General features: G+C 50.1%; 1 protein-coding gene across 1 annotated transcript; it reads right to left on the bottom strand.

Annotated features, from left to right (window-relative positions):
* Positions 1-13142: 13142 nt before the first annotated feature.
* Ckap4 (cytoskeleton associated protein 4) lies at positions 13143-20911 on the bottom strand. The gene is made up of 2 exons (XM_021204834.2): positions 20285-20911; positions 13143-15570 (listed from the first exon to the last, which is right to left on the bottom strand). The coding sequence occupies exons 1-2, from the start codon at positions 20702-20704 to the stop codon at positions 14263-14265; spliced, it is 1728 nt and encodes a 575-aa protein (XP_021060493.1). The 5' UTR covers positions 20705-20911; the 3' UTR covers positions 13143-14262.
* Between the last annotated feature and the right edge of the window lie 812 nt (positions 20912-21723).

Here is a 21723-nt window from a genome sequence, read left to right as displayed (position 1 = left end):
GTTCAAGTCCAGCAGTGGGGAAAGGAGAATCATGGCAGGAGAGTCCTAAGCAAGTCTTCCTTGTCCCAACTTCACACGTTTGGCCCTGGATTTGTGGTGTTCTGAATCATTGAACTCGATGAGGACGCATGTGTTTGGGAGCCACCCATCAAGCCTGCCCGACTCTCAATGGCAAGTGAGACCTTTCCTGCTCTTTTAAGACGCTATCCTTGATCCTATGCTGGAGAGAAGAATAGAAGGGTCAGACAACAGGCAATAGGGCCGTGTGGTGGCTGTCTTCTGGGTATGACTCTGCCATTCAATCATCATCTCTTACGGCTTCAGCTAGCTTCCGGCAATATCTGCAGAAGCCTGGGGCTGCAGAGGTCTGACAGTCAATCATGGAGTAAAGGGGAGGGACCTCATGGGCCTCCGCTCCTTTCTACCTAGTAGACTGACTGGCTACTGCAAGGTTCTGTGGGGAAGGGTGGTGTGGTGGTTAGAATAATAATGGCCCCCAGAGGATCATAGATTGGAAGATTTGGTCACCAGGAAGTGGCGCTATTAGGAAGTGTGGCCTTGTTTGGGTGGGTGTGGCCTTGTTGGGGTGGGTGTGGCCTTGTGGGGTGGGTGTGGCCTTGGTGGAGGAAGTTTCTCACTGATGCTAGGGTTTCAGGTTTCAGATGCTCAAGCTAAGTCTAGTCTCCCTCTGTCTCTCTGTCTCTGTTTCACCCTCTCTCTCTCTCTCCCCTCCCTTCCTTTCTCCCTCCTTTCCTCCTTCCCTCCCTGCCGCCTGCTAATCCAGATGTGGAACTCTCAGTTACTTCTCCAGCACATCTGCCCGTACCCGCCGTGCTTCCCACCGTGACTGTAATGGACTAAACCTCTGAACCTGTAAGCCAGCCCAAAGTTAAATGTTTGTCTTTTTTAAAAAAATAAAATAAAAAAATGTTTTTCTTTCTAAGGGTTGTCATGGTGTCGCTGCACAGCAAAAGAAACCCAAACTGAGACAGGTAGTCACAGTTGTCGTCAGTTGTATGCCCACAGCAGGGTTCAACATAGCTGCAGATCACCCTGGTTAAGCTCGGAAAGTCACTTCACAAGGACGTGAAGGGAGAAAAGAGACTGGGAAGAGAAGAGGGGAAAGGACAGCAGAAACAAGAAGGGATTATATACGTGTATGAAATTGTCAAAAGAACAAGCTTAGTGAGGGTTTTCCAAGCAGAGACAAGCAGATGCTGGGGCCGTCAAGGCTAATAAGCCTAAACGGCTGACTTCACTTTCCGTCTCTGCCAAGGGACACCCCAAAGCCACCACGGGCTCAGCATCAATCCACTTTTGGAAGGAATTTCCATCTCCAAAGAAAACCACCCCTACTATTACAAACTGCAGAGATGGGGAACCACCAGCGTGCGGTGTTGGCATCTTTAAAGGTGTCTTTGGGATTAAGCATTGGTCACCCCAAGAGAGGCCAGGTCACAGCCTCATGCCGAACTCTCAACAACTTGGGGTGCCTTTGATAATCCTCCTAACTCAAACATGTGATTCTGGGGGAGCCTATTCAAGGGTTTTTCCCCCACTGCTGGGCTCATTTAAAGACATTTGAGCCTGCACAAATAAATTTCCCAGCTACACCTACCACTTGGCCTTGTTTCTTATTTCCTTGGAATCCTTGGCTGACTCCGCTTTCTTCTCTTCTGTCGGGATTACAGAATGCTCCACTAGAAGAGATCATGAGGAAAATCAGGGCCAAGCTTCATATCTTACAGGTCAGAAAGATTTCCCAGCAAGATGATCTAGAACCTTCAAGGCCAGCCGCCTGGCCCCAACCTGTCTTCTGCACCACACTGCCCTCTCCTGGACATACATGGAAACAACCACTGGGAGGCATTTGATTTGTAGGAGTCTTGCCTAACAAAGGCTTCCTTGGGGACTGTAAGGGCTGTCTCCAAGCTGTCTCTCTGCAGACTTCCCTCCCTCCTGAACCCCAGTTTCCCTGTCTGAACTATGAGAGGAAGATAAATGATGCCGGAAGCTGGTAAGAAAGAACACAGAGGCCAGGTTGGACTGAGGGAGGACCTGCCCGTGCCTGAACTCTTAGATAGTAGACGCCCCTTCCACGCCCCCCCCCCCACCAACAATAGCGCAACAAGAAAACCCAAAGCTCTTTGATGTACGAAGCTGTGACATCACAGACCTTAAAAGAGTCCCGCAAAGCTCAAAGCTTCCATTCCTCAGGGTAACAATTTCCATGTACTCATCTCAGAAACTGCAAGGATTAAAAAAAAAAAAAAAAAAAAAAAAAAAAAATCCAAGTGCCTTCAGGAACCAGAGACCTAAATGGGTTAAGAGGTCGGTGACAGTGGGACTCTAGAGGCCTTAATGGGTGGTTTCAAAACTAAACACAGTCTTGCTGACCTGTGGCCACCAGGTCATTTTTTACAAGCTTTGTCTTCCCAGCTCCCTGCACCGTGGCCAATTGTTAAGCACTATTTACTGGGTCCTTTATTATGTCCCAAGTGAAGAGATTTGAAAGAACTTCAAACCTTACACCAACGCCATGAAGTAAGTAGGTGTCGCCGGTTTCACATCCATCTGTAAGTGGGGAGACCCAGGCACAGAATACAAGAAGTGTTTCCACGGGCAGACAGATTGGTAGGGTACGGCTGGCGTTTGAACTCAGAACCCAGTTTCTTAACTACCAATATAGGGTACACAGGATGAGCTTGCAGGCTCGGATCCTGGGTGCATTTTAGGAAACAGATTTTTATCAGAGCTAACCCATCCCCCTGGCCAATCCCCTGAGCTGTGCAACATGTGTCCCACCCAGGGTGTGACATTTAACACATGCACAATTTGAGAGGTTATCATCGAAGACTAATATCCCAATTTGGCTTACCGATCTAAAAATCTCTCTGCCTGACCTTCCAGGCTAGATGGATTGGGGAAGAGGAAAGAGAGCCAATGTTCCAAAGAGTCATATGAACAGACTTCTTTATCATTAGATTCCCAAAGGAAACTAATTGGGGTGTGTGTGTGTGTGTGTGTGTGTGCGCACGCGCGCGCGCGTGTGTGTGTGTACGCGCGTGTGTGTGTGTGTGTTGTAAAGGTGCTTATGTCACAGAAAAGTGCACGTATAGGTCTCTTCAAATAGTAGCCTTGGGGCTGTATGTAATGATGCCCTAGCTCACGCGAGTTTAAATCTTACCATTCCTGTGATCCCAGAATCATACACTAGATGGCACCACATTCTCCCCTGATGCTGAACCACATACCTCCCAAAAAAATTCAATAGCTTGAGCAGCCTTAGATTTTTTTTTTTCCTGATGTATCCCGTACCATCCCAAGGTGGAGATGCACTTCATGCACTTCATATCAGTAAGTAAGAGGGTCCCGTGTGTCAGTCTCTGGTGGGAACAGAGCCTTGGTTCAGACAAAAGCCACTCACCCCCCACCCCCAGGGATATGGCCAATCTCTACCACTGCTCCTCTCCTCCCCAGCCCTCCTCCACCCTCCCCAGCCCTCCATCCCTCCTCCCCATCCTACCCTCAGGAAGCTCCCCAGAATCAGGTCAGGCTACAGAGTCAAGGAGAGTTGAAGCTGAGGAAGACTGTGGAGCCCAGGAAAGGGGTGAGTTACCCGGAGCAGCACAGCCGGCAAACCAGCACCTTCATTCAGTGCCCTCCATCCCGAACTTAGAATTCTACCTTGGAACTCCTCTCCCCGTGAGAGCCAATCAAGAAAAGGAGAGGTTGGAAAGCTCTAAATAGCAGTGTTTCTAAGACTGACTCCGTGAGAGCACACGTCCTAAGACAGGGGAAGCTGCACCCGAGGTGCAACCATCAATTGCCACAGAACAGACCCAGCACAGGTGGCTCTGCCCTCACCACAGGCCCATTGCCCAAGCGACCTTGCTCAGGGTGTCAGGAACCAACATGCTCGATGGCACAGCCTGGAGGAAGTGCCACACCTTTTGCAGCTGCTCTGATCCTTCACTTGCTGCCTGGCCTTTCCAATCTTTACTTAGGCCGGCACAGGGCCAAGACAAGTAACCAGGGAGGAGGAACAAGGCCCCTGAACCAGTTGCTTTGAGCAGTTTGGGTGAACAAATTCCTCTCTCTGAGGCTGTCTCCCCATCTGGGGGGGGGGGGGAAAGAAGGTTTAAATTTGAGCCCCTTTAATCTTTACTGTGCAAGGCCCGTTTGTTGCATGGTCTGTCCCTATCAGAATCATTCAAGTTGATTCATGGTGACTACAGCCCCTCAGGGACTGGCGGTGAGTAGGTTATCATGAGCTTTCTGATCTACACTATTGTATGTATAACTCGTGAGTTTTCTCACCGTGTTTCTTCCCCTTAAAAACAAAAAAAGTGACTATAGGGCCAATTGTCTTGACATGCAGCTGTAATCCTAGGACCAGTCTGAGGCAGGAGAATACTGTTAGTTCAAGGCCAGCCTGAGGCTGCATAGTAAGAGCCTGCAATACACACACACACACACACACACACACACACACACACACACACACACACACACACANCACACACACACACACACACACACCTTTAACTGGGAAATTTCCCTCACATACAAAAAGGATCCTGGAGGTAATTAAGGGCTGGAGAGGTGGTTCAACTGTCAGGAGCACTTGCTGCTCTTGCAGGGGACCCAGGTTTCATTGCCAGCACCTACGTTGGACAGGTCACAACTATCCACAACTCCAATTCCAGGGAATCTGACACCTTATTCGGGCCTCTGAAGGCCTGGATGTGCGTCAGATGCACACAGACACACATACACCCGTAGAGCTCTAAGTAAACACAAGTGTTCTCTGCTTAGCACGGCATAGTTAGACACTGATGCACTCACTAACTGAATAGTTCATAGGTGAATAGAGTTTTGCTTTCAGTCTTCCGTTTTTTACAGCACAACATTGAGGGGGCAGGGATCTTGGTTCACCACTTACTACGACCAGGAAATGTTCTAAACAAAGTACTTAACCTCCTTGGAGCCTTCACCTATCAAAAATAGGGCAGGGTGGGTTGCTAAACATAGTGCCTCCCTGTGTGGTTGTCGTGCAGCCTTTAGAAGAACGACTGTGCACACTCAGTACTCAGGAAGTGCTAGTTACTTGGTATGCCTCCTGGAACCAAGCTTGGTAACTTCTCTGCAGATACAGAGATGATGAAAGACCCAAACAGGGAGGGTGCCATCCAGCAAGAAAGCAACCATGCAAGCCATTGTAGCACGGAGGGAAGGGGCTTCCCGACCAGCAGCCTGGAGTGTGGGGTCCTAGGTGGAGCATTCAGGTCAGCTTAGGGTTCAGGCTCAGAGGTGGAACAGTCTGATTAGGAAAGGAGGAAGATGCTGGAGGTGTCACAACAGGGGTATGGGAAAACAACCTCAAGTTGAGATCCCTAAGAGCTGATGGCTGGAGCCAGCCAAAGGTAGGCATAGAAGATTTAGTGGGAAAAGGGCACAGACAGACAGACAGACACTTGGGAAAGGCTGTGTTTGTGATCTATGGGGGAGTCCTCAAAGATAAGCCAGAGACAGGAAGGGCAGTGAGGCAGCTACACATGTCCCTGCAGCACAAGCACCTGTCTTCATTTCTGTCCAGCCATTTCCTGTTTCCCCACTGGACCAGTATTACAGTGAAGGTAGGAAGCCATCTGTCTTGCTGTCTGTCTCCTTCATGTGCAGCAGAGCCCTGTTTCGCAGTATCATGAGCTATGAACCAAGCTGTTGATTAGCCTCTGATCCCCAGTTATGGGGGTAAAGAGGAGGCTGGGAAGAGAGGGGGGTGGTGTGTTGGGGCTTTAGCCCCAGTGATGTGGAAAGGGAGAGTGTCCTAGTTAGAGCTAGCATTGCTGTGATTAAACACCGTGGTCAAAAGCAACATGGGGAGAAAAGGATTTATTTCAATCACAGTTCTGTACATCATCAAAAGCAGTGAGGGCAGGAACTCACACAGGGCAGGAATCTGAAGGCAGGAGCTGATGCAGAGGCCATGGAAGGATGCTGCTTACTGGCTTGCTCTTTATGTCTTGCTCAGCCTGCTCTCTTATAGAACCCAGGGCTACCAGGCAGGGAATGGTAACACCTGCCACAGATCTCAGTCAGGTATGGGGAGGTCCCTGGAATAAGGGTCCTCAAAGCTAGGTGGGTAAGGATTCGGTGGTGACAGAAACAAACACAGAGGCAGTTTGAATCTGAGTGTATTTTGCAGCTCCAAAGCAGGGGATTTTATACATTAAAAAACAAACAAACATTATATCTCTTAGAAACTATATCCTCTGAATCAATCACAGATACCAACAAAAATCATTTGGCACAGTAAAGCACAAAAATCATCCAAGCATTACAACTCCGAAACTATGTATTCAGTGAATCACAAACAGAACAGGTAACATCAAAATATAACAATTCTAAAAGGATGTATTCAATGGGAGCTGTAATCCAAGGCTAGTGGCATATTTCCAGGAGAAGGTTAATAAATCTTTACCGGTCAGTGCCCTTAACCACTGAACTAACTTTCCAGCCCCATGGTCAATTATTATTTAATATCTAGTGCCTGATTTTTTATAAATCTTCAATGTATAAATTTAAACTATTTTAATTCTTTCTAACTAAGGTTTCCTTTACCATATACCAAAATCCACCTCTGATGACACACGTGTAGCCATATGAAATTTTATTGTTGGGAAAGTTTTTATCATCATAGTTTTTTAAATGATTTAGAAAGAAAAGCATTGGTTTCCCTGGGGTTAAGGTCATGTTAGTGGCCCCATCTCTAGGGATGGTTTCTTACCCATTATTCTCGCTTAAGATCTTGGCCTAGGCTACCAGGAACATGTAAATAAGAAAAGGAATAAGAGAAAACAAAACAGAGAGATTGCCATGAGAACTACGGCTCAATATTTTTTCTCCAGCGAAGAGTTCCACAACCGGTTCCAGGAGGCCACCCCCTTTTGAGGTTGATCGACTCGGTCTGTGGAACTTGTCACACAGATCCTACTAGAGGTGGTGTGGCAACCACCCACAATGAGCTGGGCCCTCCCCCATCAATCACTAAGAAAATGCCCTACAGATTTGCCTACAGTCTGATCTGATGGAAACATTTTTTCAAATGAGGATCCCTCCTTTCTGATGACTGTAGCCTGTGTCCAGTAGATGTAAAACTACCCAGCATAGGAAGGGAGGATGTGGGAATCTTGGAACTCCTGAGCTTTGGCTTAGCTGTTGTGAAGATTCCTGATCCCCCATTTATAAGCGGGAAGTGGGGGATGAGAACTTGGATCTGCTAACAAGTGAGGTGAATGGAAGACGGGCCTCTGGGTATCTGTGGAAAACCAGATCAATGTCTTAGAGGCCTGGCCTGCACAGAGATGTGGGGAGGAATACTATGCAGATAGCAAATGGTACAGACGCATACACATAAAGGGGGGGGGCTGGAGAGATGGCTCAGCAGGTAAGAGCATGTGTGGCTCTTGCTGAGGACCCAGGTTCCATTCCCAGCATGGGCATGGCAGCTCACAACCATCCATGACTTCAGATCTCGGCTATCCAAAGCCTTCTCTTGACTTCCACTGGCACCAGGCGCCCATATGATTTACATAAATGTATGTAGGCAAATGATTCACATACATAAGATTTTAAAATATAAACAAATCTCTAAAAAGAACAGGAAATGACTTTGTACCATGTATGTTGGCTTAGTGTATTTGCTCATCTAATTCTTGTAAAAAAAAAAAATACTGAGTTGGGGCTTATTAACTATAAATCTTGTGTCTTTTAACCTATAGCTCCTCCTTCCATACTTGTTCCCCATAGGTGGAAATAAATGCCTAGCACCATACAAGAGTAGTTTTGCCCTTGGATTTGCAACTTAGAAATTATCTGGTCCAGTGCTTCTCCAATTGAGAGCCCCAAGCCATCAATAGAACAGAGGACAGAAACCGATTGGAAATGGAGATCTGCAAGCATCCGCATCCATATTGGTCAGGCTCTGGCACAGCCTCTCAGGGGACAGCCATACCAGGCTCCTGTTAGCAAGAACTTCTTGGCATCAGCAATAGTGTCTGGGTTTGGTGTCTGCATGTGGGATGAATCCCCAGGTGGGGCAGCCTCTGGATGGCCTTTTCTTCAGTCTCTGCTCTACTCTTTGTTCTTGCATTTTCTTTAGCCAGGAACAATTCTGGTTTAAAATTTTTGAGATGGGTGGATGGCCCCATTCCTCAATCGGGTGCTGTACCTACCCTCTGGATATGGTCTCTACAGATTCTCCTCCCCTTTGTTGGATATTTCAGCTAATGTCATCCCCGTTGGGTCCTGGGAACCTCTTGCTTTCCTGGCATCTGGGACTTTCTAGTGGGTAACCCCAGTTCTCCATCCCCTACTGCTACTCACCTCGTTCAATTTCCTGATCCTCTGTATGTCCCCCCACCCCCTTCTCCTCCACACCTGATCCTGTCCCCCTTTTTATCTCCCTCAGGCTGATATTTTCTAGATCCATCCATTGGCCTGGGAATTTCATGAAGTCATTGTTTTTAATAGCTGAGTAGTACTCCATTGTGTAAATGTACCACATTTTCTGTATCCATTCCTCTGTTGAGAGACATTTGGATTGTTTCCAGCTCTGTCTATTATAAATAAGGCTGCTATGAACAGAGTGGAGCATATGTCCTTGTTATATGTTGGAGCATCTTTTGGGTATATGCACAGGGATGGTATAGCTGCATCCTCAGATGTGAGGGGAAGGACTAAAGGAGCTGAAAGGGTTTACAGCACCATAGGAAGAACAACAATATCAGCCAACCAGACCCAGTAGAGCTCCCAGAGACTAAACCACCAAACAAACAAAGAGTACACATGGGGGGGGGGGGACCCATGGCTCCAGCTGCATAGGTAGCAGAGGATGGCCTTATCTGGCATCAATGGGAGGGGAGGAGGCCCTAGGTCCTGTGGAGACTTGATGCCCCAACATAGGAGAATGCTAGGGCAGTGAGGTGGAGTGGTGGGTAGATGGGAGAGCACCTTCATAGAAGCAGAGAGGAAGAGGGGGTGGAATTGGGGGTTTGCAGAGGGGAAACGAGGAAAGGGGATAACATTTGAAATGTAAATAAAAAAAATACCCAATAAAAAGAAAGAAAAAAAAAAAAAAAGAGCCGGGCGTGGTGGCACACGCCTTTAATCCCAGCACTTGGGAGGCAGAGGCAGGAGGATTTCTGAGTTCGAGGCCAGCCTGGTCTACAGAGTGAGTTCCAGGACAGCCAGGGCTCTACAGAGAAACCCTGTCTCGATAAACCAAAAAAAGAAAAAAGAAAAAAAGAAATGAAAGAAATAGATATCTATAATTCTCATCCCTCTCAACCCCTATCTCATACAGATCTACAAGACCAGAATTGTGTGGTGTGCGTGTGTGTGTGTGTGTGTGTGTGTGTGTGTGTGTGTGTGTGTGTGTTCACATGCATGAACAGGTGCATGTGCGCATGTGCTAGAGACTAGAAGTTGACGCCCGGCGTCCCCAATTCCTCTCACAGGATCTCTCATTAACCTGGAGCTCAAAGATTCAGCTAGTAGTCTGATTGGCTAGTGAGGCTCGGAGACAGGCACATGCTGCCACACCCAGCTTTTTTATTTTTTATTTATTTATTATTATTTTTTTAATGCAGGTTCTGGGGTCCGGGTCCTCATGCATGGGCAGCAAGCTGTTTACTGACGGAGTCATCTCTCCGGCTCTGTCATCTCTGTTAACTTGGTTTCCAGGTGGCACCGACCCATGTTTACAATGGGAGAGCCACTGGTCTGAACTGTGTTATCTTTTGCAGATCCGGAGAAAACAAAAGATGGACTTGCCAGGCATCCCTGTCAAGGTGTCGTGGCAGCAGGACCGGATCCAGACATCTGAAGAAGATTCTAAGCAGCTGGGACCAAACTGAGACCCCCCCCCCACCGGAGGCTGGTGCTTCTGCACCAGAGGAGGTTTTAAGAAGTGCACCACAGAGGGGAAATCTGCCAAGTTCCCCCAAGACATCCATCTCCTGGGTTGCCACTCCGGAACGGGTAGACCTCACGGGAAGTCACCGGGGACAGCCCATTTTCTATGTCTCTAAGGGCTTTTACCCATTGCAGTACTCCTTTGTGAGTTACAGCCCAGTGAGGGAAGAGATTAAATTAGCACTTTGATGAGGGAAATTGTAATACAAATTGTTCCCTGAAAGACGTTTGATGACTTAAAACCACACTGCTTGTGACCCCTGTTTTTTTTTTCCAGGTATCCTTACCTTTAACATTCCACACGCCCCCCCCCCCACGTGTTACCTTGCTTTTCATCTCTGATACCCCCGTGTGCATGCCTTTTCCTTCACATCTCCTTTATCGTCTCTTGACAATTTGTTTCCTTAATTCAACAGTAAATATGGGTGAGTCACTCAGAAAACAGGCCGCTTGACCGAGCCCCAGACTGCATGTCCCCGTGTGTGCAACATGAATGCCAGCTGCCGCTCTTATATCCTCTCCAGTTGCCAGGGATGGCCCTCTTCACCCCCACCCCAAGCTATGCATTTAGCATGCGTAGTGACTTGGCTCTGGAACCTCTCCGGGGCAACTATCCTTGTCTGAACCTTCAGAAGACCAAGCGGAGTTTGCTGGATCGTCCTCCATGGCTCTCTGCTCGCCTTGCTCTCCTCCAATCCTGCAAGGAGGGTGGGGATGGCTTGAATTCGGTATTGTAACTCCTCACCCTGCCTAAAATCCTCCGTTGGTTCCCATAGAGAGTAAAATTCAGATTCATAGAAGCCTCCAGGACCTAGTCCCAGACAAAATCCTCCAGCCTCAGCCCCACTCCACGGCGCCCCCTAGAGGCAATAGGAGAAAAAGCAAGATGAGAGTAAGCGGCCCTGAGGACCAGTGTCCAGCCTGGTTCTTTGTTCCTGCCATGAGAATTGCCAACTTCTCCACTGTCTTGGCCACTCCAAAACCCAGGATCTGTCGCCTGCTGACTTGTAGACGTGCACCCCTGTCAACGCTGGACTCCCGTCTCCTCCTTATGTAGTTGCCTGCCTAAATCATATCCCCGCACACACGCACATGCTTAGAAGTGTTTAAATATAATCTTCCCCGTTCTCCACCACCAGGATCTCACTCTGTAGCCAAACTGGCTTGGAGCTGATGGGCGTCCTCTCTCCGTCTCCAAAGTGTTGGGATTTACAGTTGTGTGCTATGTAAATACTATGTCTGTCTTATTCAACCTTTGTATTTCTGGATGGGTTGTGCATGCACGGACTCCAGCATATGTGCCAGATGTCATACTCAGCTGGCTCTGTCTGCCTATAATACCACTCAACCCTCACAGCCGCCATGTGAGAGAGATCACTCCACCATCAGCCTCTCCATCTGCACCAGCAGATGGACAGCCTCCTCACTGGCATGTTGAGTCCTGTCTTCATCTCACTGTGGTCTCTTATCTATTCTTCTATTCTATTCTATTTTATTACTCTTTTCTATTCTATTCTATTCTATTCCATTCTATTCTTCTATTCTAGTCTATTGCTGGATCAGCAGTTTAATCTATATCTTCAGCATCCCATTGCTATTCTTATTCAAAGAATGAACTAACTTGACATTTCCTGAAGATTTCCACCTCTCCTCACTGGGCTTTGTAAACCTCTTCCAACCATCTCTAGTACAATCCCAGCAGAACTGGTCACTACACCTCCACCAACACTGTCTTTTCTAGATGCAGCGCCTGCTGTTCCTCAGGACAGCAGTTTAGGTAATTCTCTCAAATGGGCTGTACGACCTAGGATCATGAGCCTATCCAAGGCCTTTACTTCACTGATGCTTAGCACAATGTCTGATGGTGGGAGCAATAAGTGTTGAATGAATGAGTGGATAAATGACCAGCCAGCTAGGAACACGGGTATAAATGACACACGCACCAGTATCCTGGCTCCCCCTATTCCATGAGTTGGGGACCACTTCCCTGCATCTGAAGGTTTTGAAGCAGGCCAGTGGAGACTTACCCTGCCCAGACAGATGGCAGAGGAGGACACACTCAGAGCTGGAGTTGGGCGCTGAGGTTTGGTCTTGCTGTCTGTTGTAATGTTAAGTGTGGGCCCCCAAGACTTGGAGTCACATGTAGACCCAAGTGACTCTACCCCAAATTATTTTTGATTGGTAAATAGCAGCCAGTAGCTGGGCAGAAGAGACATAGGTGGGGGTTAGGTTTGGGGGGGGCTTGGGGTCAGAGGGACCACGAGGGGAAGAAGGTGAAGGCAAAGAAGTTACCATGGTTAGGTGAGTCATTAAAAACATGGCCCTGAGGGCCGGTCAATTGGAGTTAAGAGCACCCCAGATTAAAATATAGTAAGTAGTAATAACTTGGGTTATCTACAGGAAAGTAGTTTTAGTAGTAAAGAAGGCAGATATCTGCCCAGCTCTTGTACTGTTTAAGATTTATTGTAAATACAAAGGTTGTGTGTGTCTTATCTGGGAACTAAATGATTAAAGGATGGGTGGACACCCCAGGTCGGGAATAAAAATTTCTACAAGTGGGTTCAGATCTCATCTCAGGATTCCTGATCTCAGCCTGCTGCGCATTTGGAACGGGAAATGGCGCTCGCACAGTGCTCAGCCCAGGCCTGCACACAGGTACAAAATACGCAGTACCTGCTTCACTGAGTGGTGTACCGGAGCCCAGGGATGCACAGGAAATGCCCAGGTAGGTATCAGACATCTCAGAAGTTCTCGAGGCAGTGGTGCCCCCTGACCACAAGCCAGAACCAGGTACTAAGTCTTTCAAAGACTGGTGCCGGTGGTCTCTTAGACCCTCTCCCAAACCCCTCAGGAAGATCCTACCAGGTAGTCAGGCAGAGATCTGAAGCAACTACTAGGAACATAAACATAGATCCAATAATAAACCAACCAAAGCATGCGGCTGCAGGAGTGGAGCCTAAAAACCTGAGTTAGATCCCTCTGCACAGGGACCGTCACACACGCTACCCGCCCCACCCCCACCCCCTCCCAAGAGAAAAAATAATTTTTTAAAAAATTGTACATCGTAAAATAAAGTCTTGAGGTGGAAAAGTTACCAATTTTCTTATCCCAAACACTTTACGCTGATAAAACGCATTATCACTAAGTTCTCAGAACCTACTGACTGACGGTCATAACAAAGCTCAAGTGTTTATTAAGAATTAAAAATACTGTAAATAAGCCATACAGTTCATTTCACAGTAAACTAACAAACCTTAGTTTTCTTTTCAGCTTTTTTTTTTTTCCTCTCTTTTTTTTGTGGGGGGAGGTGGGAAGGGCAAGGCAGCCATTAAAGACAATACATCTCAAAGGGCATGGGTACATCAAGAACAATCACAGAAACGCAGCCCACGTGATCCTCACTGACAGACGGGGCCAGGCCAGGCCACGGGAGGCCCCTCCAGAGACGCTGTGATAAAACAAAAAAACCTGGTCCACATCTCTCAGGGAGATGCCCTCTGTGGAAAATACAGCTCTCACGTCAGAACCCAAAGTACACGCCCTCCAAATGCACATGGTGACCTCTCCTAGCCTGGTGACGCAGGTGGGTCACCAGGAACGGAGGGGCACTGGGCCTTCGGGACCTACTGAATTTGCATAGTTACCGTGTGACTGGATGAGGGAATGGAGAGAGACCACGCCTCTGAGAGTGACCCCCAGACTGGTTGGGGGTGGAGGTGGGGGTCCTCTTTCGCCCATTCAGGGCTGACCTCTAGTCTTTAACCAGTTCTAAATGGAAGACAAGAAAGAGACAGCTTCTAAAAACCCTGGCCAGGAGGAGATATATAAAAAAAATACAGTAAAATTAATTTTCCTTAAAGACAATTTTTTTTAAAAAGTGCCCCCCCCACACCTGTCCTTTGTTGTTTTTCTATTTTACTATAAATCTGTCAGCCTGACAGGATCTTTTTTTAGATTAATCTGCTTCCTGATAATCCCCAGTTAAAGCCACTGTCATCTTTCTTACAGGAGGCACATCCTTTTCTGCACAGGGCTGGCTGGGCCTTCAGGAAGCCAAACCAAAAGCAGAAACAGGGCTTAAGAAACCAAAGGCGTGTGGTAATAACTGCAAATAAATTAACTGGGCACAGAACACCAGGGCGGTCTCCAGCCAGTGTCTGCTGCTTTCCGTGGGGTGGGGGAGGGGACGAGAAGGTGGGGGGGCACCCTGGGAGAAAACAATGGGATTGTTTTGTTTTGTTTTGTTTTTGGTCATAAGAAACTGTGCCCACACACTCAGTCCATTTAGATCTTTTCATGGATCTTCTCGACTTTCAGAAACAACCTATCTAGATCATTCCGCAGGTCGTCCAGCAAGCCCTTGGCTGACTCTAAGTTATTCTCATTCGTTTCGATTTTGACGGAGTAGGCCACTAAACTGTCCACGGCAGTCCTGAGCATTTTCAAGTCTGACTCCACTTGGCTCACGGAGGATTTCAGGTTGTCTAGAGAGGAGAGTCTGTCCAGAAAGTCCTGAGGCGGCAAGCTGGCGGCCTGGGCTTGGTCCTGGCTGAGCAGCGAGAGCACTTGCTCTTGCAGTGACTCCACGGTACCGGGCAGCCCACCCAGGCTCTGTTTCAATGCCTTCAAGTCGCTGGACAGCGCCAGCTGGGTCTCCCCCAGGCTCCTGATGGCGCTGGCCAGGTCAGATGAGGAGCCCAGGTTTCCCACGTGCTCCTGCAGCATAGCCAGGCGCTGCTCGTACTCCTGGCTCTTGGACAGGAGCGACTCCAGGCTCTCGGTGTGGCGTGCAGAAGCCACCTGCATTGAGTAGACCCCGTCCTCTACATACTGGAGTCTGGCACCCAGGCCCTCCATCTGCCTCTGCAGCTCCTCTAAGGCTTTGGGGTCATTGAAGACAGCCCCCTCCTCTGACCCACGGGCCCCCGCCTTCAGCTGCTGTAGCTCTTCCTCCAGTCTCCGGATGTCCTCTGGGAGGCGAGAGGAGGACTCCTCGGACCGCAGAAGCTTCTCCGTGAGGGCCTGCAGAGCCAGGCGCTCTGAGTCGGCCGCCTGCTTGAACGCCTGTTGCTCCTGCTTGAGGCTCACCAGCTCCCGCACCTCGGTGTAGACATCAGACTCCATGGTCTGAAGGGAACTCTTCAGGGCTTCAATGTCCCTCTCCCTCGACGTCATGGAGGCCTGGACCTCCTTTACGGCGTCCTTCAGAATTTTCACGTCCTGACTGCGATCCCCCTTGGATTCTTCCAGGGAGGCAACCTTCATCTTGACCTCATTGATCTCCTTCTGGCTCCTCTTCTGGACGTCAGTGAAGATGGCGATGTTGTCATTGATGGACTTGGTGAGTTCTGTCAGGCGCTCCTCGACTGTGTTCTCCAGGGACGTGAAGTCCCGCTCCCGGGCGTCCTTCACCACGTGGATCCCGTCCGACAGATCTTTGAGAATCTCATTCTGCAACTTCTGTAGCACTTCGCTAATGCGGTTGAGCTCGCTCTCTCCTTCCTTCACGGCTTTCTCTGTGAGATCCTGTTTATGCTGGGAGCTTCTCAGGATGGACTCGAACGTCCCAAACGTGGCTTGCAGGGATTGTACCTACGACCAAAATCCAGACGTTAGCCACCGAGAACACACAGCTGTGTTCGCTTACGCCACCGCTATTCTCTGCATTGCCTGTCCCAGGAGCCTCCAGATCAGCACTCTCCTTCTAAAGGCAGTTACGTGGTGGCTGTGATCACCAACTGCAGGGCCCCGCCAGGTACTCCAGAGCCGCCTCATTACCCACATCTCACCAGTCAGCATAGTCCATATGCGTCTGTCAGCCCTCACCTCTCAACAAATCAACAAGCCGTGGACGGACGAGTACCAGGCAGGCTGACGGGGTGGCCAACGCCTTTTCCCACCGAGAGTGCTGGCTACAGGATGAGGGAGGCCTGAAGCTGCTCAGACTAGCACATGACCAAAAACCCATTCATCAATCAAGACAGCACACGGAAACAGGCAAGATGACATTCTGAAGACGTAACTCAATCCCTGAATACAGCTGCATCTGAAGGAGTTTACTCTTGAACTGTTGGGCCAATCAGGCAGTCTATACTCTCTTTCTTCCCTTCATCCCTCCCTCCCCCCTTCCCTTCCTCCCTCCTTCTCTCCTTCTGCTATTTTGGGCTAGCTTTCTAGCACTTGCAGCTGAGCATCACAAATTTTCTTAGGAAAGAGCCTGAGACACGTGGAGATATAGGCACAAAGCTAAGAGACTAAGTTGTATCTATCACTTCCAGGTGTGCGGCCTCTGGCCAGCCACTGCCTGGCCCGGACTTCAGTGTCCTCATTTAAAAATGCGCGCAGTGGGCCAGGTGACTTCTTGGGGCACTCTGGCCTTTGAGAACACACTGTGGCTTTGCTGCTATCCATTCATTCGGCATAAACACCACTCTCAACTAGCCCGGCAACTCCGATCAAGCTGGGCTGGCACACTAGCACAGAGGTCCTGCTGATCAGGGAGCTAGGCCTTAGATGTGACACCTGTAACATCTGGTGACAAAATAATAATAATAATAATTAATAATAATAATAATAATAATAAACACAATTAAGGAAAGAAGAGTACGCATCCCAGCAGTGTAGCCTTGATTCTGTAAGTCCCTAGGTTCAACTAGCTCTTTCTAGACTATGTAAGAGACGCCCGCTAAGACACCATGAGGTTGTTACCAGCTAAAGCCGGTGTGGAGCATTCTGTGTGATAAATGATGTCACTAACAGTCAACAATTGAACATATTTCAAAGAGGGAGGAAGACAGCCATTCTAGGTTTAACTAAGTTTGAAAGTTTTCCGGAGGTGGAGGAGAGATGTGGTTAAGAGAACTGACTGCTCTTCCAGAAGTCCCAGGTTCAATTTCCAGCAATCACATGGCTGTTCACAACGTCTGTGACTCTAGTTTCCTAGGATCTGATGTCCTCCTTTGGCTTCCTCAGGTACCAAGCATGTATAATACATACATGCAGGCATAACACCCAAACACATAAAATAAAAATAAATCTTTTGTGTGGGGGGAGGGGGCGGGGGGCTCCTCTCCATTTAAACAAGAGAAGAAATAGGCTGCTTGCATGGAAGTCACAAGACCCTACGCTAGAGGGCCAAGCACTTAATAAATCGGGTCAGTGGCATACTCCTGTAACCTCAGCCCTCAGGAGGGAGAAGTAGAAAGATCAGAAGTTCAGAGTCATCCCAGGCTACATCTGAGGCTGGCCCGGGCTACATGGAATGCTATCTTATAAAACAAAACAAAACGCCAACAAATGAAAGAACTACAAGCCAGGCTGGGTAGGCAAATCAATGCTCAATGCTCCACTGCTGTTTGGACCTGAATGAGTTACCTACTGTCTGTGTCTTGTTCCCTCTGCCACAAGGTGTGACAAGAATACTACCTGACTCACCGATGGTCACCGTGAGAACTGAAGGAGTCTAAACAAATAAAGTGCCTAACTGTGCCTAACACTCGCTGGCCGCTCAACGCAGCAGCTACTGTCTTCCCCACGGCTGAGCTCTGTCCTGAGTTCATCAGAGGCCCACGGATTCCTAGCGGCATCTTCCAACAGGGATGCACACAGGATACCCTGGCCGCAGCACACGCCCACCGGCTGCTCGAGGAACTCAAAATCGTGTTCACTTCCCAAGTCCCAGGTTGGATACGAATGGGGTTCTCGGGGCCTCCCAAATGTAGACGATTCCCCTCCCCAGCCAAACACAACCTGAGTCATAAAAGAATGCTCTGAGAAGGCACTAGAGAGTGGTGACCTCTAAAACTGGGTTAGTAAATCACAATGCCTTCCTGTTCTAAGCACAGCCCTTAAAATAGAAGCATGGGGGTGAGCCCAGCGCCTGCAACATGGCAGGCTACCTTCAGTGTTTTCTCAATGGACCAAAGAATGGAGGAATTCAGAGCATAGCCTGATAAAGCCTGGGCAGGCCGAGCTCCTATTTAATCCCAGGTTGGCTCTTCATGAACGGCTAGGAAGTGAATCAGCTCAGAAACTATTACCGATCCCCCAGGGAACCCAGTGTGTCCCCTTCTGAGGTCGTGGGGGGGGGGGGTGTGCTTCTTTATGCACAAAGAGCTCATAACAATTAAAATGCACTGGACGGATGTCAGTCCTTCTGGTATGTGGGAGATGTCTGCTGTGTGGTACGTGAATGCCAGCAATGGAATAATGGCTGCAACCCCATCCCTCCTTTGTGGAGCCTGGCTTGGGTAACAGTGGACAGGCCGGCGCTACTACTAATGGCTGACAGTCAAGAGGGTCGTCACATACATACATGTGAAGGCCAGACATTGACTGTGCTCCCTGCTCACTTATTTGTTTGGTTGACACAAGGTCTCTTACTGGAGCTGGTCCGGCCAGCTAGCAAACTCCAGAGATACCTCCTGTCTGTGCCTCCCCAACACTGGGAATTCCAAGTGTGGACTACACAGGCCCGAGAACTCTGAACTCGTGTTCTAAGGCTTTCATAGTAAGCACTTTAGCAACTGGGCTCTCCCCAATCCCAATTCTTACAAATCCTGAAGGTGCCTTCCTCTTGCCTGGAGAATGAGAAGCAAGCTCAGAGAGGAAAGTGATTTGCATACAGCTGTGACTGGGAAGGGGTAAAAGGCAACATAGGAACTAACACCCAAGTTCTTCAGCCTGGATCTATCCACTTCGGGCCTCGGTTTCCAAATTCCCCTGGAGTCTGTCACTGGAAGGCTAGCTACCTCTGTCCTTCAGGCATGTTTGAGGTTGTCCCCTTACCTGTATGGGGACATTCCTTCTCCTGATACTTCTAATGTCTGGCCCTGTCCTAACCACCCACATACAGACCCAGGGAAATGTCACAAGCCCTTTCTTCCAAAGTATGCATAAGTGTCCACCCCTGAAACCCACGTAGGATGCCTCTTCACAAGCTTGATCTGTGCCTTTTTCTCCTCCATATTCTCCACAGGGCCCACGCACAGCCATACAACTATCAGACTTCAATAAATATTATGACTGATTAGCAAGTGAGTGGCTGGAAGAGAGGAAACGGGCTAGCAATTAGACTCCCGTGGGGTGTCTGTGTTCTTAGTTAGGATGGTCTGACATTCAGCAGGCAGAGCAGACTCGCCTACTTCATTCCCCCAGATCAGTCACCTCCCTTGGCCTACACCACTTCACAGGCTGACTCACTCCAGTTGCTCTTCCAGTCTTGAGAGGAAATTCCTAGTGCTGCATACTCAACAAAAAGTAGGGACTTGGCAGGGCAAGCGGCATGCTGGGAAAGGAGGCCGTGGTTCCGGGCTCAGAAGTGGCGGGATTTTTTGTTTCCGTCCAGCAACTGAGTTTCACCGAGCAAGGATGTGGGTGGAGAGGATGAAGAAGGTACTAGAGGGGAGGGGGCTACACTTGGGCTGGAAGGGTGGAAACAGAGCAGTTTGCCATGAAGAGAGCTGTTTGGTCATTCCTGAGACAGCTCGCTGGGGAATCCTTCCTCACGAATGGCCCACACTTTCTTAAACAATCTGCGACTCAAGCCAGCTGCGGTCTGCGCGTCAACTCACTTTGTGTCTTTAAACCTCAATATTCTAGTCTGGAAAATGGAGTCAAATTTGTCAGCCCTCTCTTCCTCCCTCTAGTTAACTCTTCGGGTGAGGAAATAAAATATATTAGTACATTGTCTACACACCACGTAAGTGTGACCTAATACTTCTGGCCTGTGTTTCCCCTTAAGCTGGAGTAGGCTACTTCAAAGGCCCACAAGGGCTCGTTGGTCCAGCTAAGGACAAGGGAACTAAAGATAGACACCATTTCATCTGAACTTAGCAAATGACTAAGCTCACTAGCTTTTCCTCCCCACCACCCCCAACCCCGAAAGCTCTGGGTCTATTAAAAACTGGCTCGGGTGACTCCTACTGGCATAGCCAAGGTGACGTCTTGAGCAGAGGCTTCCAGAGATGCAGTGATTTCCCTTCCAGCCTCCTGTTCGGGCAACTCTGCCCATTCAGCGGTTCCTAACGCAAAAAGAATGGGCTACGTAGAGCCTGCCGGCTTCCTTACAGGTCACCGCTAATGTCCTGTGACAGGCCCTTGGCCCATCCTCCCCCGATGGTCTGGCCATCCACAGAGTCCCCATCATCCCTCTCTGAGACCATTAACAAAGAGGGTCTGGGGTCGCCCTGGCGACTAGGGAGCTGGGGTCTCAGCTCTTGCCACAGGCCCTGGGCAGGAAAGGACCAGGGCCCTTTCAGGGAGGGCAAGAGTGGAGTCCCGACCCCGCCAAAGCTGGAGTACCCACCTTCTGCTCGACGCCCTGCAAGCCCTGGCCCAGCTCATCCCTCTGACGGGAGAAGTCCTGGTGGCCACGCCGGACCTGCTGGACCTCCTCCAGGACGTGATGGACATACCAGCCCGAGAAGGCGGCCGCCGCCACCAGGGAGAGGTAGAAGAGAAAGTTGAGCACCCGTCCCAGCCTCCGCGAGCAGGACGCGGAGGACGCGTTAGCGGTGGCGGCCGAGGACCGGCCGCGGTGGCCGCCCCGGTGCGCCTGATTCTGCGGGTGCTGCGGCGGGTGCGGCGCGGGCGGCTGCGGCTGCTGCGGCGCCGGTGGCGGCTTCTTCGCCACGTCATCCGCGCCGCCCGACGGGTGGGCGCCCTTGTCCGAGGGGCTCGCGGCTCCGTGGCCGCCTTTGGAGCCCCTTTGTTTGGCCGAGGGCATGGCGGCGGCGGCGGCTCGGCGGAATGGGCGAGCGGGGCGCGCGGCCCGGGACGCTGGCTCCGGCTCCCACGGGGACTGCGCGGGCGGCACGCGGGCGCAGCGGCGTCGGAGCGGCCGGGAACGTGGGGCGACGAGGAAGGAGGCCGGCCGCGGAAGGAGGAGGGGGCCTGGCTCCGCCGCCGCCGCGGCGCCGACCCCGCCTCCCGGGAAGAGAGGCCGAGCCCAGCCCGAGCGCCTGCCACGCAAGCTGGCCGCCTCCCCTCCTCCCTTCGCCGCGACCCCGCGGAGGGCGGGCGGAGCCCGGCGGGGCGAGGCTGGGCGCGGCTGCCGGGATGGCCGAGCCTCCCAGTGCCCGGGTTACCCTCGAGTGGAGTCAGCGGGGTGGGGGTGCCTCTGAGTACTGTGCTGAGCGCGACCCCCACTCGGGCGGAGGGGGAGTGCTAGGGGGAGCGGAGAGCACGGTTCTGGAAGGTGGGGACAGGACGAGGACAGGACGCCCTACTTGCCCACCGCTAACCCGGGAACACCCCCTCCTCTAAGGCCGCCCTGCAGCCGGGCCAGGCCTTGTCTCTTGATGAGGATTTTTGGGCTCAATGGACTCTGCACCCAAGCACCTTGGATATGGGCTAGGACATGTCCTAGGGAGCTGAGTTACTGAGTTATTGAGTTACTAAGTTACAGGCCCTCTTTGCCTGGCCAGTGGGCTGTATGTAACCCAGCCCCCTTTGTTTTTCTTTTCTTTTGGGGTATCATACAATCTCTCCACAGCTCCAGTTCCTGGCAGGCTCTGGGTTGAGTGTAGGGAAGCCAGCAGCACCCTCACAGAGGGACACAGGTTGAGGTTGTCACTTCCACATTTGTAGAAAGAAATATAACAAAGCCAGCTGGTATGGACTCTAAAACCCTTACAAAAGCCTTGAATGGCTGGGATTACATTTGCCCGTTTTATAGGAAACACACAAGGCTGAGCCTCGGCCCCGACAGAATGCCTCAAGGTCCCACGCAGCCGTGTTGTGAAC

Source organism: Mus pahari, chromosome 9 (genome assembly GCF_900095145.1).
Source record: "Mus pahari chromosome 9, PAHARI_EIJ_v1.1, whole genome shotgun sequence".
NCBI classification, from domain to species: domain Eukaryota; kingdom Metazoa; phylum Chordata; class Mammalia; order Rodentia; family Muridae; genus Mus; species Mus pahari.
This window is presented reverse-complemented; position numbering and strand designations above follow the sequence as displayed.